General features: G+C 41.4%; 1 protein-coding gene across 5 annotated transcripts in view; it reads right to left on the minus strand.

Moving 5' to 3' along the window:
- Positions 1–2,785: 2,785 nt before the first annotated feature.
- Positions 2,786–14,861, minus strand: part of ARHGEF7 (Rho guanine nucleotide exchange factor 7) — a 160,209-nt gene continuing 148,133 nt past the window's right edge. For 2 of the 5 annotated variants that reach the window (XM_069467565.1, XM_069467569.1), the window contains 4 exons: positions 12,744–12,920; positions 4,783–4,882; positions 4,402–4,456; positions 2,786–3,241 (listed from right to left, as the gene is read on the minus strand). In XM_069467565.1, the coding sequence (XP_069323666.1) occupies positions 3,119–3,241; positions 4,402–4,456; positions 4,783–4,882; positions 12,744–12,920 (455 nt within the window). In that variant the 3' untranslated portion in view covers positions 2,786–3,118. Of the gene's footprint in view, positions 3,242–4,401; positions 4,457–4,782; positions 4,883–9,881; positions 12,921–14,861 lie in introns of those variants that run through there. The other 3 variants (XM_069467566.1, XM_069467568.1, XM_069467567.1) reach the window with 3 other exon arrangements.

Genomic DNA, 14,861 nt, shown 5'->3' on the forward strand with positions numbered 1-14,861 from the left:
TCTTATTACAATTCCTAAAAGGGACCCCCCACAGACGTCCTCACAAATGCTTTCATTTATTCAGTCAGTCCCACGAAATGGCTGACACCCTCCGACATGGACGTCACTGTGAGCGTAGCAGACGCAGGAGGCTGCACCTCACAGTGTGCCCTGTTGCTTCCTCTTCCTTCCCTAAACCTTTCAGTTTTCTATTCTAATCCTATTGATCTTCCAAATATTCCCCCACTCAAGATTTTAAAGGCAAACGTGGTACTTTCCAGTATCAAAAATTCACACCAGAACTTGAAAATCTAAAAAAGCCACAAGAAATTGTAACACCAACACACATACAGCAAACACATCAAAGAAGATAAAGTGACGTATTTTGTGGCATAAGAAAAATAATCAGTTTAATAATTACAACAATGTAGCATCAACATGGTAGCAGTCCACCCCAGTCCCCACAGGACTGCCTGTGACGTGTAAAGCAGGAGTTTCTCCAGGCCGTCAGCGGGCGCCCCGGCTGTCCGGGAGGTGAAGAACGGCCGGCATTAATAAGTCCACACAAACCAGGGCAGCTGTCCCAGGCCCCAGAGGCCCAGAGCGTGTGGACAAGCACAGATGTCACCGAGTTTAGTGAAATGGGCTTCAGATGCTACATCTCGACAGCGTTTAAAACCGAAAGTGCTTCACATCTATAGGATAAGAAATGGCTTCGTCTCCTCATCCGTAAAAGGTGAGAGCAAAGGAGTAACCCTTGGGTAAATAGTGTCCCCTTTAACCTCTGTATCAAATTCCCACCCCCTGGGGAGGTTACACGGTGAAATGTACACAGCTATATACAACAGGGCAGGTTTGTAAAAAGAATTGCTCTCAGATGCATTTTTTTTCCTGCTCCCTAAAAAGCCTAGGAAGATATTGGATCCACAGGTGAAAAAAAAAAAAAAAACCAAAAAAAAACGCAAGGCATTAACACAAGGATCTCAACGACCACCCCCTTCTGGGGGAAGAGACATTAAAAACACAAGTGTTCTTATGAAATACTCCAATCTAATCTTTAAGGCAGGTCTGTAAGAGATCCGTCCGGGGACGCGACAGCAACGTTAATGGTTCCGGGGAACAGGCTGGGGTGAGCTCTCGGCAGAGCAGCACAGCAACATCGCCTGTCACAAGCGGTGGAGAGATCGGAGGAGAGTTGTTCCTGAGTTAAAATCTGCTTACGACAGCACACTTCAATACACTCGAATTTCATTGCTTTCCACTGCAATGTCTTATGCATCACCAAAAGAATGACTTGTAAAAAAAGAGCTTACCAAAGGGGGAAGGGAAAAAAAAAAAAAAAAAGACTCGATCTTTTCTTGTCCCAGCACTAAATGAATAAAACGCTAAGTACAGGACATTGGCAATTCTCATTAAAGGTCCCAGTAAGGCGGCCAGGTACTGACGCATGGGCCCAGACAGACCCTGCACCCGGGTGTGGGCAGGAAACTGGCAAGGCTTGCTTGGGCACAGAGACCAGGATTAGCAAGGGATGGAAGAAGAACCATCAACAGCCAGAAAACAAACCATCTCCAAAGACGCCTAGTTCAAAGGCATCAGGATACAAAGGTTTGGGTGCAGTTAAAGAGCAATGTGACCAACACATCGAGAATGAAAAAGTCACATCTGATGCCAAGCGAGTTGTTCTGAGACTTCTGTAAATGCATGGTGCTGCGATTTTGGTTTTAAAATATGTAACACTTGTTCTATGAAAAAGTTTACCTCATTTTAAAATAATCCTCTTCAGAGGAAGGGAAACAAAGGAAAGTGCCTGTGGTCACCATTATTTATTGCGGAAGAACAAAAACCTGGCCCCATGAGCCGCGCTTCCCATCCAGGGCTGCTCGGACTCAGAGCCGGCGGGGCCCAAAGAGACTGGTGAAGCCGGGGCGCAGAAAGGCTTCCTTCCTCGTCTCTTCTGCGTTTGGACACAGTGGGGGAAATGTTCCCACGTTTAAGCTTTCATTACTTAGTCCAACTCAAGATGTATATTGCTTTATTCTTGCTGAAAGAGGGAAAGTTTATTTTTAGTGAGCACTGAGCCACGCTGGCTGCACCCAATGGCAAAGCAGACCTCAGGGTTGACGCCACCTGACAGCGAAACCCTGCCCGCCAGTATCAGCGTCACAGCATCACCTCCGTCTGCTGTCATCAGCTGCAGTGAGATACAATAAATAACACATTTTATTTACAGGTTCTAGTTAAGATCTCTCTCTGTAGGGGGTGGGGGGAGGGAAAAACAGTGCATTTTGTCACGTTACTAAACTAGCCCATATAGAAAAGTCTGGGTGATCTCCCAAAATGCAGTGAGCACACTCTGACAGCCACGGTACTCAGACACGGCAGGTGAGAGCAGGCATCTTCTGGGTGGACACGGGGCAGTGCAGGAGACTCCCCCAATGTCAGGGCTGAGTCTCGGCCAGCCAGCGTGCTGTCCTCGGAGCCTGGTGGGTCTGGGACTGTAATACTGTTTTATGAAAAGACTTTCGAATGGGATGGAAGCATCTTTGAGATATAAATAAGGTTAAATTATTTAGACATACTGGAGTGGGAAGTATTTTTATAGCACTGTAGAGAGCATGGTGGTGCAGAACCAACCGGGCATCTACCAGACACTTCCCCACACCTCTGCTTTCGACGGGTGCGTGGACAGGGCTTCTAATTCACACGGTGGCAAGGGTTAGTGGAAAGGGAATTCCAGCATGGGGATTAGCCCAGACACAATGACCTTGGGTATGCATCCAAAATGGAATATTTACAAAAAACATGTATGTATAATATTTATATATTCAATTGAAAGTCTGGAAAATCAGGACTTTTAGTCAGTCACTGAACTTATTGCAAAATGAGGTAACTGAGACGGTAGCAGAAGTGAGATTAACGCAGCTCAGGTCCTCAGCGTATGCGTCTCCTGTCTGGATTTGTCAGTAATGGTCTGACCGTTCGATTCTCTGTGTCGGGCCCCAGCTTTCCTATGCACAGAGAGCAGATGACTTTGTGTCCAGCCCTGCCCTGTAGTCCTGAATGGCACCTGGCTTGGCTCAGGAGTTCCCGGCTTGATCTTGGAGCTGGTCTTCGACAGAAAGAATGAAGGACGTCCTTACAGATTCGTCTCATCCCAAGCAGGATCATTCATGTTCTTTAGAACTTTCCTCACCAGCTTTTCCAGGTCTTTGCGGGCTCTCTGCTCTTCCTCTAAAGATTTCTTCATCTTTTTGTTATCCTGTAAATCAAGCAGACCACAGTACAGTCACTACTGCTGGCACTGGCAGGCTTTTCTTGCCCAGATGCACATCCTTCCTGAGACCTCGGGGCCTGGATTACTCAGATCCCGTGTGCACCTGCCTGTGGGCTGGGAGGTCGGGGGTCGGCAAAGCTCAGCCACCTGACAGACTCTGAGGTGCTCTTTACTGCACAGTTCCTGGAAGCCAAGACAAACTGCAGATGGAAAACAGTCCTAATGGCCCGTATTTATTTCACATTATAAATGACAGAATCTCTCTATAATATACCATAAGAAAATGGCTGAAGAGAGCAAATGGGACAGTATCCATCCAACTGCTTCTTTTCACACTTACAAGTACCTTATAGAGTTATACAGAGCAATGGAAGTAACAGCCACTGAATGAACACAGGAGTGAATGAGTAAGAACCTGCTTCTGTGCATGTGAACGCAGGATGTAGCGCGAGCGCGCGCACACACACACACACACACACACACACAGTGTCCTGCTGCTGCTAGGGGCGAAGCGTGAACAGGGAAGCCCAAATAAGAAAGAGAAGTACCTGGAAGCCACTCTGGACACTGCTCAGAATGGCTGAGAGCGTGTCCAGACCCGCACGGTGGCCACTGGCCCTCTACCCAGCCCTCCACATCCCAGGCCACGTGGTTCCCAGGCTGCTACTCGGCCTACACCCCCCAACCCTCCCTCACCTTGCTGGGCAGGAGACCAAAGCCATTTGCACACACAAATTATACAACACTGACACACAAACACACCTGGTTAGTTAGCCAAGTGTACTGACCCATTGGCTTCTGAAGCACAAGGACAATGCACTGGCATAGATTACTCACAAGGGGACATTAATAGGACTTTTAACTAGACAGAATTTTAGATATTTTAAATTACTATTCCAACAGAATTTGAGATGGTTTATGACATCGAGAACAACATAGTTAAAAGAAAGAGTTTAAGTAAGCCACTTTAAAAATTCATTTTCTGGTCTATCACACTTACAGAAGACCAATGGTTTTATGTGCTGGAATTCGGAAAGACATGGTCTCCTTTTAGTATTTTCTTGCTTATGGACAGTTTTATTTTTAATATAATGTTTTCTCTTTTTCTCCCATAAAAAAAGATTAAAAAACTAATTATGACGCACCTGTCTTAATTCTTGGACTTCATCCTTTAACGCATATACAGTATCAACAAGACTCCTGAAATAGGAAACAGAATAAACACATGAACAGCATGAACAACAAGAGGACGTATGGAAACTTACCAGGAGACGACGCCACGAGGCTAAGAGAAGGGACCAGGGCTGTTTGGCCCTATTCACTGCCATAGCTAAATCTACAACTTTAAAACAACCAACTTCTGCATACGGCGGGTTAAACTCTTAGTCAAAGTTAACTTTAACCTATGAAGAAACTTTTAAAGTGCAGTTTCTGAAGCCACAGCCCAGCCCCTCGGGGAATTGTCCTGACTCCGCTACCCACTGTGGGGTTGGAGGCCTGCTTTAAAACACCGGAAGACATCTTACTTTTCTTCTATCACAGTCTGGCCATTACTTTTAGTTTCTTCAACTATAATCTTCTCTTCTTCTGGAAGCAAAACTTGTGGAGCAGATTCTTTGCGTGAACCTAAGATGATTTAAAAAAAAAAAAAACAACAGAAAAATAACCTCAGGTGAGTATCACAGCAGAACAAAGAAATAGAACTTGAGTACATAGTACTACTTAAATACTAAATTTCAGTGAGTATGTAATAAAAATTTTTCATCAAGACAAGCTAGAGTAGGGCATCTTTGGCCAGTTTTGCCTACTGAGCCCAGGCCTTCCCGTGCCCAAAGCCTCACAGAGGAAACACCAGTCTTTTGCAAATTAACAAACTTCAGTTTCTGAATCTGGATTATGAAATCTTTTAAACCCCAAAATATTCAACAGGTGGTAATTTAAAGGTTCTGATCATATTCCTTGGATATTCATCTACATTTTGAGCCACTGTATTATTCAAGGATGTCAGAAAGACATATGAGAGAGACCAAGCAGACCAAACACACTGAGTGTTTATTAATTGAAGAGCTGACAATTAAAATATTTAACTCTATGGCAACATTTAAAAATAAAGATATAGCATATGATTTAGAAACAGTGAAATGTATTACTTGGTTCTTTTACGAAAACTTTATTCTACATTCCCCGGAATATAAGTACTATTCTAAATGAAAGTAAACTGTTCACAATGTCAGAGGAACATTTGTGCCACTTAACTAACACCTGAACAAAAGCCTATAAGGGACTTTGGTTGCTGTAAGACACATACTTTAGAAATTAATTGGGAAATCCAAATACTCATTTTAAAAGATGAGGAAAGAGAATCAAATCATATTCTTAAAGATTATATAGTATAACATATACCATTTAAAAAAATTGTATTAGATGCAAATTGGAGGAAAGATATTATCAAAAAATTATATGAAATGCAAATTGGAGGAAAGATATTATCTACCACACCACACAAACACTTGCAGTGGTATTGTGATAAGCATTTCTCAACGAAAAAAGTATATTTAATGGTTGAGGTACGTTCATTAATTATGGAAGTGGTGGTTCAACTTGCTTGGTCTTGTTTTTTCCCACTCGCCTTTTGTTTGTCTTCCTAAAAATTTATCAGAAGACCCGCTGTGCACCCTCATTATCATGGGAAAGTCTGTATTATACAAATGTTTTTAAAAGACAGGATTTTCAAGGATAGTTTTACCAGCATTTTACTGTATGCTTATACTCCTCTGAACAGAACAAGATTAGCAACAACTGTCAAAGCTTGATTACAAGAGGGCTCATAAAACGCTCCTGACATGCACAGAGTATCTCAACCATTTCCACGGTGGCACGCGTGGAGCTCCCTGGCCACGTGCTGCCCTTTGTGAATCTGCAAAACCTGCTCCATCCCATCTCAGACTGCGAAATGAGAAGCTCAGGAACTGTGCAAGATTCAGATGTCGAGCTCCTTCGTCATCTCAGGTGTAAGAAGGTAAGACAGAGCTCAGGGTGAGCAATCAAGTACAATGCTATGTCACACAGCACAAGCTCCGAGAGAGACACATGTAACACCAATAAAGGGAAGAGCCTTTATGGGTATTGAGAATAATTTCAGTCTTATGATCAAATGCAGTACTTAGAACTTTGTTTTAAGCTGTAATGGGCTGGCATATCTCCGTATGTTTATAAATGGGTTTGTCAAATACTAATTCAAAGACACCCCTCTGATGACAGGTTCACGCTGTGCTACAAAACCCCTGGCAGCAAACCTATCACTGTGCGTGTGGAGGGGGGACCTTCATGCACGCACCCTCCCAAGGCGGCATTCCACCCACCCTCACGCACAGTGACCTACACCTCAGGAGTAATTTTTCAGACAGAACATTCAGACAGGACAGCAGCAAGATAGGGTTTCAGAAAGAAACACATTTTCGAAAACACTAGGCTGACAATATCAGTGTCCCCAGAAATCTCTGACAAGTTCCAAGAGACCAGGGCTGAAATGCCCCTTCTGGATGAGGAGCCTTGCCCGCTCCGGGCACCTGCACCTCCGAGAGGTCACAGGAGAGAACCCTGGGGGCTGCGGGCCTGCCTTCTAGCCTCTCCTGGTTAATGGGCAAGGCTGCTGAGATGTGCGGGCCACACAGGAAAACAGTGCACGGGAAGGAAACTGGTATGTGAGACAGATTTACAGAGACAGCAGGGGTACTTCCCAGCTGAAGAATTTTCCTGCGCTTCTGCTACAAAAGTGAAAGTTGCCCATGATTTTAGAAGAAAAAAATTTATGTGCTATTTGCCCAGAAATAGTTTTCCCACTGCTATTAATTACCTTGTTGACCTGCTGTGAGCCTAGATAGTTGATGCCTGTGTTTGAGTCAAATCAAAGAAAGGTATTATTTATGTATCTCACATTCAATTTGCAACACATTTCTTCAAATGAATTAGCTAATAAGTTGAAAAAAAAGTTTTTATGTAACTGCACTTCAGGCAAATTAAATTCTGTATTTCTTTTAAATTTTTCTGCCACTTCTACCTTCTTAAACAATCTGTTTACATTATGTGTTTCCAGCACTGAGGTTTTCAAATGACATATAAAATAGAATCACAGAGGATGTTGACACGTCTATGCAGAGGAGCCGTGAGGACACTCTGGTGACGCTTCATCACTTAAGCCACTGAGTCTCAACTTCATTACTTACAAAATAAAACAACAAAACTAACCACTTCTCCAGAGGTGTTCTGAGGATTAATTTGAATCTTACATTTTATAAATATCTTTTAACAGATGAATTCATATAGATAAAAGCCATTCCATTATGCAACATTATTAATCTGAGGAGCAAAACATCCTGTAAGAACTGGTACGATGACTGCATATGCATGACACTGGCCTTATTTTTGCAAATACACTTAAAGCACACGAGGACTTACTGATCTATTATAAAAATGTAAGTTTGAGGATGTGATGTTATAGACAGGATGTACTAACTGCTTGATTCCTGAAATGCACTAATGTGAAAAATGCCATTGATGGATCTCTGATGGTGAGTTAGGAGGCTTATAAATGAAGATTAGTCTGCCTAAAAATCCATGTGGTGCTAATAATCTGTCTAGTGTTAATATAACATATTTTTCTAAAATGACTGAAAAGTACTGCAGCCTTTCAAAAAAACACAAAGGAATATTTTCCAGCCAGGTTTATAAACAAGTTCTTCTTTAAGAACAATGTTTTAAAAAGTAGACAGATTTAATATGTTATCTCAGAAATTATTAAAGTACTTTTAGAGGCATTAAACACATTTTCCCCAAATTACCTAGATTAGAAAAACAATTTAACAACAGAACTACCACAGAATGTTCTATCATTTTATTTAAAATCCCATTAACAGAGGCTCAGACACAGATGAACACATTCATGATGGTTCTAGTACAGTCAAGATCTGTGTTTCCTAAACTTTTGTGTTTCTGGAGATGAGAGGGGTTCTGCAACACACCATTTTGGGAAATGCTACATGCTGCAGCCACTTCTTGGAGATTTAGTGCACCTTTGGCATAATTTGGGTTTTGATGAAGTTTGCCACAAAAATTCTTTAATTCAGCATTTCTGAAACTCGTTTTGAGTGGTGAACTTTTTTGTACATCAATATTAACATTAAAATCCTAAAAATGGTTTTCTGCATAACAGTTTGAGAAGTGCTAGACTAACCTATCATCTGTCTGTTTCTATAAACACATATACAAAATTGCTGGTTGGCTGTTGTTAAATGTTTCTGCATGGAGGTGAGAATAAAAAAAAAACATCAATATAATGAAATAATAATTTATACTTAACACCAACCAAATTCAGTGCTTCTCAAACTTGAGGACTCCAAGAACGTGTCTGCAGATGCTTGGTGTCTTCCCACCAAGGCGTGCTGAGAAGCACTTGCAATGACAGTTCCACGCTACACTGTCAGGGTCACTCTGTGCCATGCAGCTGGAGAAACCAGCAGGCACTGGGGTCCCACGGCAACACTCCAAGGTGTGATCCAGAAGCCTGGGGACACACTTGTATTAATATGAGCACAAAAGTTAAAATTCTAGATATTTCTGAGAACTCTACCTCCCCTCCCCTAAACATTCACAAATCCCTAGAGAACTGTGGACCTTAGTTTAAGAAACACAGATCTAATCCAGTATTTCCATTTTATAGACAAGATGACTTGCCCAGGCAGTAACAAAGCAGGGACAGCCCCAGGAGCTCAGTCCCAGCGCCCTTCTCAGCTGTTACTTGGCTGTTATACCATGCGGGGGCCTTATCTGACACACACAACTAAATGTTTCAGGAGTAACACAGCCCGACTGCCAGAGCCAGGTGTATGTGGTGTGTGCGCATGAATGTGTAAGTCTGCCTGCACCCAAAGCCTAAAATCGTTTAAGCTTGTCAGAAAAGAATACCTGCCTATCCAGCCAGAGGGCTAGCACAAGTGTTATATTTCTAACATCTGAATCTAATTATAATCAACTGAAACTGAAATAACTTTCGTAATGGAGCAAAATACTATAAAAACTTTATTTAATAAAATCTCTCAAAAGTCATCTAGGTCACCTTGTTATTTATGGCTGATTTATTTTTCTCAGGAAAAGAAAACAGCGTTTTCCGTGTTTATTGTCTGCACCTTGTCCAAGCCCTGCACCTGTCACAGAACTTCTTTTCTTTTATTCTGCTTCATTTTTCTCTTCTTAGCCTGATATGCACTTCATAATACAAAAACAAAAAACTGACTTTAGGCTAAATAAAAAACTTCTAAAGTTGTGCTTTTTCCCATTTATGCACACACAAAAAAAATAATACTTCTGGAGACAAACTTTTCAGTGATTGAAAACTTGTTTTTAAAAAAAAATGGAAGAGGGAAACAAATGAAATAAAAATGTATAAGGAGTGAACTGGTATTGTCCTGAACATATTTAACCTAAGGAAGTGCAAGCTTTTCTCTCAGGGCAGACAGAAAGTGTGACTAGCCTGCAGCCTTTGTTCAGCAAGAACAGCCAAATCACATTCAACTGCAAACTATGCTACTCCCCCTCCCCCATGTAACAAATATTAAAAGCCACGGGCTAGCAAATGCAAAATTTATTTCAACTGTACATAACAGATTTTTTTTTTATAAAACAAACACTTCATTGCCATATGCAACCACAAACAATAATATGCATACTGTACAATACAATGCAACATTCAGATGTACATCCAATGTTTTTCAAATGGTAATCACCTACTAAAAATGGCTTTTCCCATTCACAGTAAAGAGCACAATATATAGATTTTTTTCAAGATCTTATACCACTATGTACACATTACTGTGTTTTGACAATTTTATGCAAAACACATAATTAATATAGCTTATTATATAAATGTGGCAAGTGTTATTTCAATGGGAACACCATTTAGGCCACTTGCAAAGGGCCTGATGATGGCTTAAACCTACCTTCGAGTTCAGATTCTTCATCCTTTCATCATAATACTAACTGTACACACAGATATTACAGAACTGCATAAACAGAAGATACTATTATCAGCATAACTAAAGTTCCACAAAAATAGAAACATTGGCCCTTTGAATGCCGTATCACCACTGCCACATGAGAACTGTCTTTTGGGCCTGTGGCACAAATACTTCTTAACCAGGTCACAAAAACTAATGGTGTTAGACATTCAAAACAAATGCAAACAAAGAAAAAGGTTATTATTCTGCAGTGATCTTAGCATCAACAAAAAAGCATCCTCAAAATGCTGTAACTGGTACAAAAAGCAATGATGGTAAATTGTCAAAACTTTGGTGTATAGAATATCAATGAAGATGTCTCAGTAAGATATCCAAATGATACTTGGCATTAAAAAAAAGAAGTGCAGCAACTGTATTCCAATGTGTGGTATACATAGCACGTGACAGGCAACCCAAGTTTTACTAAGGCATGGCAAAGGCATCTAAACCAATGCACTAATTATCAGTCTCCAAGCAAACAAAAAGACATTCTACTATTAATATTAGAAAAGAGGATTTTCTATGTAATATAAAACCAAAAACTGCTTCTAAACCCATTGTATGATATTGAGTAAGTATATAAATTTCACAGTTATCATCATATTTCTCCAAAATTCAATTTGCTATTTGGCTGGACATATATAAAACCCATCTCTACTGGAGATTAATACTGGGCTTTGACTAAATTTAAAGATTGCTCCTCAACTTTCTTATTTATGCTAATTGATATAAAAATATGAAATCTCCAGCTGGCATGAGCAGTTCAGATGCTACCTGGGAATGAACAGTGGCCCTAATGACTTCTGTGCCATCACCCCATTCCATGCAGAAAGAAGCTGCCCGACTTTCTACACAATGTGCTACTGCCAGGACCTCACTAGCACCTCTGGGCTTGTGAGCAGCAGGACCCAGCTTCCAGGACACGGCTGATATTGCACCAGAGGTCACTCTGCGCAAACATCAGAACACTGAATACATGGGTTTGGTGAAGGAGGGGGTGGTAGGAAAAGAAATAGCGGCAACCTGGAATTACAGCCACCCTAAAGGAAGGAAGAAACGTTATTCCTGATGCACTGTGGCATCCTGTTTCAGTGAATACTTACAACACAACCATAAGCTTCCATTTTAACACTGAATAGAGTATATGCATGGGAGAGAACACAGTTCGGCCTCTTAAGCGATGACCAGATGTGGATTTGATGCTACAACTGAATGCAACACGTCACATTCAGTTCTTTTTGAAGCAGAAATTAGTCTGAGTGAGGCCAGTGAAAACTCCTTACAACAAATCCCAGGAAAGTGGGGGAGATTTTCTTATAAGTGAATTACATGGCAACTAGTAAGTCTTCAGTGGACTTCGATATCGATATCCCATTATAATAATGCATTAGGATTTTACACTATGGGTTGCTGTAAATGGAGTTTCACTGCAGCTGGTTTGCTGAAAACAACAATGTGCTCATGGCTCTTATAAGACAGCATAACTACGGATGACAGGGGCCAGCCAGGCTGTGACTGAAGCCAAAGCACTCGACTTTTTAAGTCTACCAAAGGCCTCTCTGAACGCAGTCTAGTCTATACTTGTAGAGGCTGAATGTTTCAGATTTTAGACTTTAAACCTTTAGTATGGAGGCTTTAGTAGAGAGTAGTATAGGCTTGCTAAGTGCCATATAATAGAAATCACTGCAGTTCAGGAAAGTTTGGTGTGAAGATGAGTGTGAACATCTGAGTCATGACAGTAAGCTCTGCCACTTCACGGCCACAATGCAGGACATGGAAGAGCACAGAGCCGTGAGGTGAGGACATCTCTGAACACACGTGACGCCTGTCCTTCTGTGCACCTGCCAAGGTCCAGAGCCATACACCATTCTGCATGATTACCAGAACACAAGCTCGGAACTGGCTCAGTGCTTTTGCTGCACATCTTCTTGTCTCTCTACAACTACTTCATCAACGTGTTCATCATACGTGAAAAATTTAGGTCCCTGTGTATAAAACCAGGGTCTCCTCCATGTTGTGGCACTTAGATCACAAACCTGTGTGGTCTCAGTATAAAATATAAAAGTGTTCATACAGCTGTATCCAAAAAGAAATGAAACAGTTGCTACACTGAGAATAAAAAAAACCCAAACCATTTGGAGCTATAAAACAACTATCCATTGAGAAAAGCACCCTCAGGTACAGGCTCGTTGAACATACCACCACCCTCAGCAGTCAGGGTCTTAATGTAAACTCGAAGTGGCAGTTAAGCCTCCACAAAGTACAACGGGAAATACCAGGAACACTCTCAAAAGTTGTTAAAATATCACATAAAAGAGACAAGGAACAGCAAGAAAACATCTAAGAAAAGCAGGCTGCGATACCACAAGCATTTGTTAAGAAAAGCTCAGAAGTGCATTAGTTCTGGTGAGAGATATATGAGCAACAGCTCTTACGAGATGCAGAACCCATTCTGTAACTATGGGCTGTCCATATACTGTCATAGTCAGAGTCTTCCGAGAGGTCTGAAGGCTCCAAACGAGAAAGGCTACTGCGACGACCCAAGGAGTCTAGACTTGATTGGTCGTCGTCAGCCAAGACGTGATTATGCATCAGGTCAGTGCCTTGCCATGCTAAGACGGGGTGGGGTGACGTGACAGGTGTTGACAGGCAGGGTGGGGTGAGAAGGAGAACAGACAGGAAGAGCCACAACCAAAAACATGGAACAAAAGCAAAAGGTGATGGGAAGAGAAGGAAAAGAGAAAATACTGTTAAAAAATGCAACAATGCTTATTTCTCCTTATTTATGGCTGGGTTTTAATAATGAACTTAGTACAACCCTTAGAATAAAATCAGATCAATTGTTATTTAAATAAACCTAACACATGATATTGTTTCTAAATTGCTCTTTTTTCAAGATATTGCTATAAAGCATTTAAGAAATCCTTTATAAATTACACCCATGTCCAAAAGATGATTCTATAAACATTTGGCAATTAACCAATTCTATTCCACATTCTATTAACAAATAATCTCATTTAGGACATTATCTATAAAAGGCACCATTTATGTGGCTACTTAAAAATGGCTTCTTATTCAATAAGTAGATGTATTAAATGCAAAATAACATCAAAGGAATTTTGACTGACTTCTTCAACTACGCCAAGACTATAAATCCAGGGGGTGGGGAGAGTCTAAACTTACCTTATCAATCTATAACCACTGTGAAAATTTCAGAGGAGAGAAAGGTACTAACCAGGGCCCACGGCCTTCCCAGCACCTACTGTCTGCTCTCAGGGCTCGCAAGAGCTCAGCACTAGGCGTGGGGACAGCAGGGGACTGAGTCTGTTTGCACTGTCACTGACCCTGAAGCAAAGCTTTGCCGTCAGGAACAGACGTGAACTGGTAATGCCACAATGTTATCAATAAAAGGAGAACAGAAGGAAGTGGTACAAAACAGTAGAAGATATATAACTCCAGGGTGGCTAGCAACTGCGAGCAATGACCCTGGCCAGGCAGCGGGCTGAGAGGCACACAGGGCTACAGCCCTCACCGAGAAGCTGGGCCCTCTGTGCCGGGGCGTGATGGTGCTCAGCACACCACAGCAGCCACTGGCTCCATGCCTGTTCCTGCCTCTGGTCTAAACGACCTCTGTTCCCACACCACAACAAGAGTCTGAGAAGGTCATTAATTCCTTGAGACAGAAATCAAGACCAAAGACATCTGGTTTATAAAGTCTTCTTGGTATCTAAATGTAGACTGAACAGAGCTGAATTTTACATAAAAATATATTATCCTTCCAAAAACTGTTGTACTATGCACTTAATATAAAAAGAGCTGCTTTCATTATGATCCCGTTTCCAAAATTCTTGATTATGTACACCACCTTTCCAGCACAATCGATTTCTCCTCTTTCCTGGTTTTTGAAGAGTGTTAAGTTTAAGGATATATATATAATAAGCCCTCTGAGGCCCCAGAGTTGTTTGCCCATAGTTATCGATTAAAAACAGAAATCAATGTATCATCTGAAGCTTTTCTTGCACAGGGAGAATGAAGATACATAATATAGGCAACCTACAAAAAGGAGCTACGGGCCATTCTCAGGCAGCTGGAAGCAGCAGAGCCATAGGCATACCACAGGGCACTGCCTCTCATCATGAAGACAGGTGGCCTGCGCTGTGACACACACAGAGCTCACATACAGCTGTCCTTCAGAATGCTCCGGGAATTGGTTCCAGGACCCCCCTCGGATACCAAAATCCTCCGATGCTCAAGTCCTTGATATAACCTATACACATCCTCCCATATGCTTTAAATCATCTCTAGAGTATCTGTAATACCTAATACAATGTAAGTGCTACGTAAATAGTTGATATTCTGTACTGACTTTTAATTGTATTGTTTTATTGCTGTATTATTTTTTATTGTTTCTTTTCAAATATTTTTCATCTATGATTGGTCCAATTTGCAGATGCAGAACCCAGGAACATGGAAGGCCAAATGAATCTGGTCTGTTTAACTGAGACTATTGAGTTAAAAAAATTTTAAGTTATTGAAATTGAGATGACTTCAAA

The sequence above is a fragment of the Eulemur rufifrons genome, chromosome 4, assembly GCF_041146395.1.
Source record: "Eulemur rufifrons isolate Redbay chromosome 4, OSU_ERuf_1, whole genome shotgun sequence".
NCBI lineage: Eukaryota > Metazoa > Chordata > Mammalia > Primates > Lemuridae > Eulemur > Eulemur rufifrons.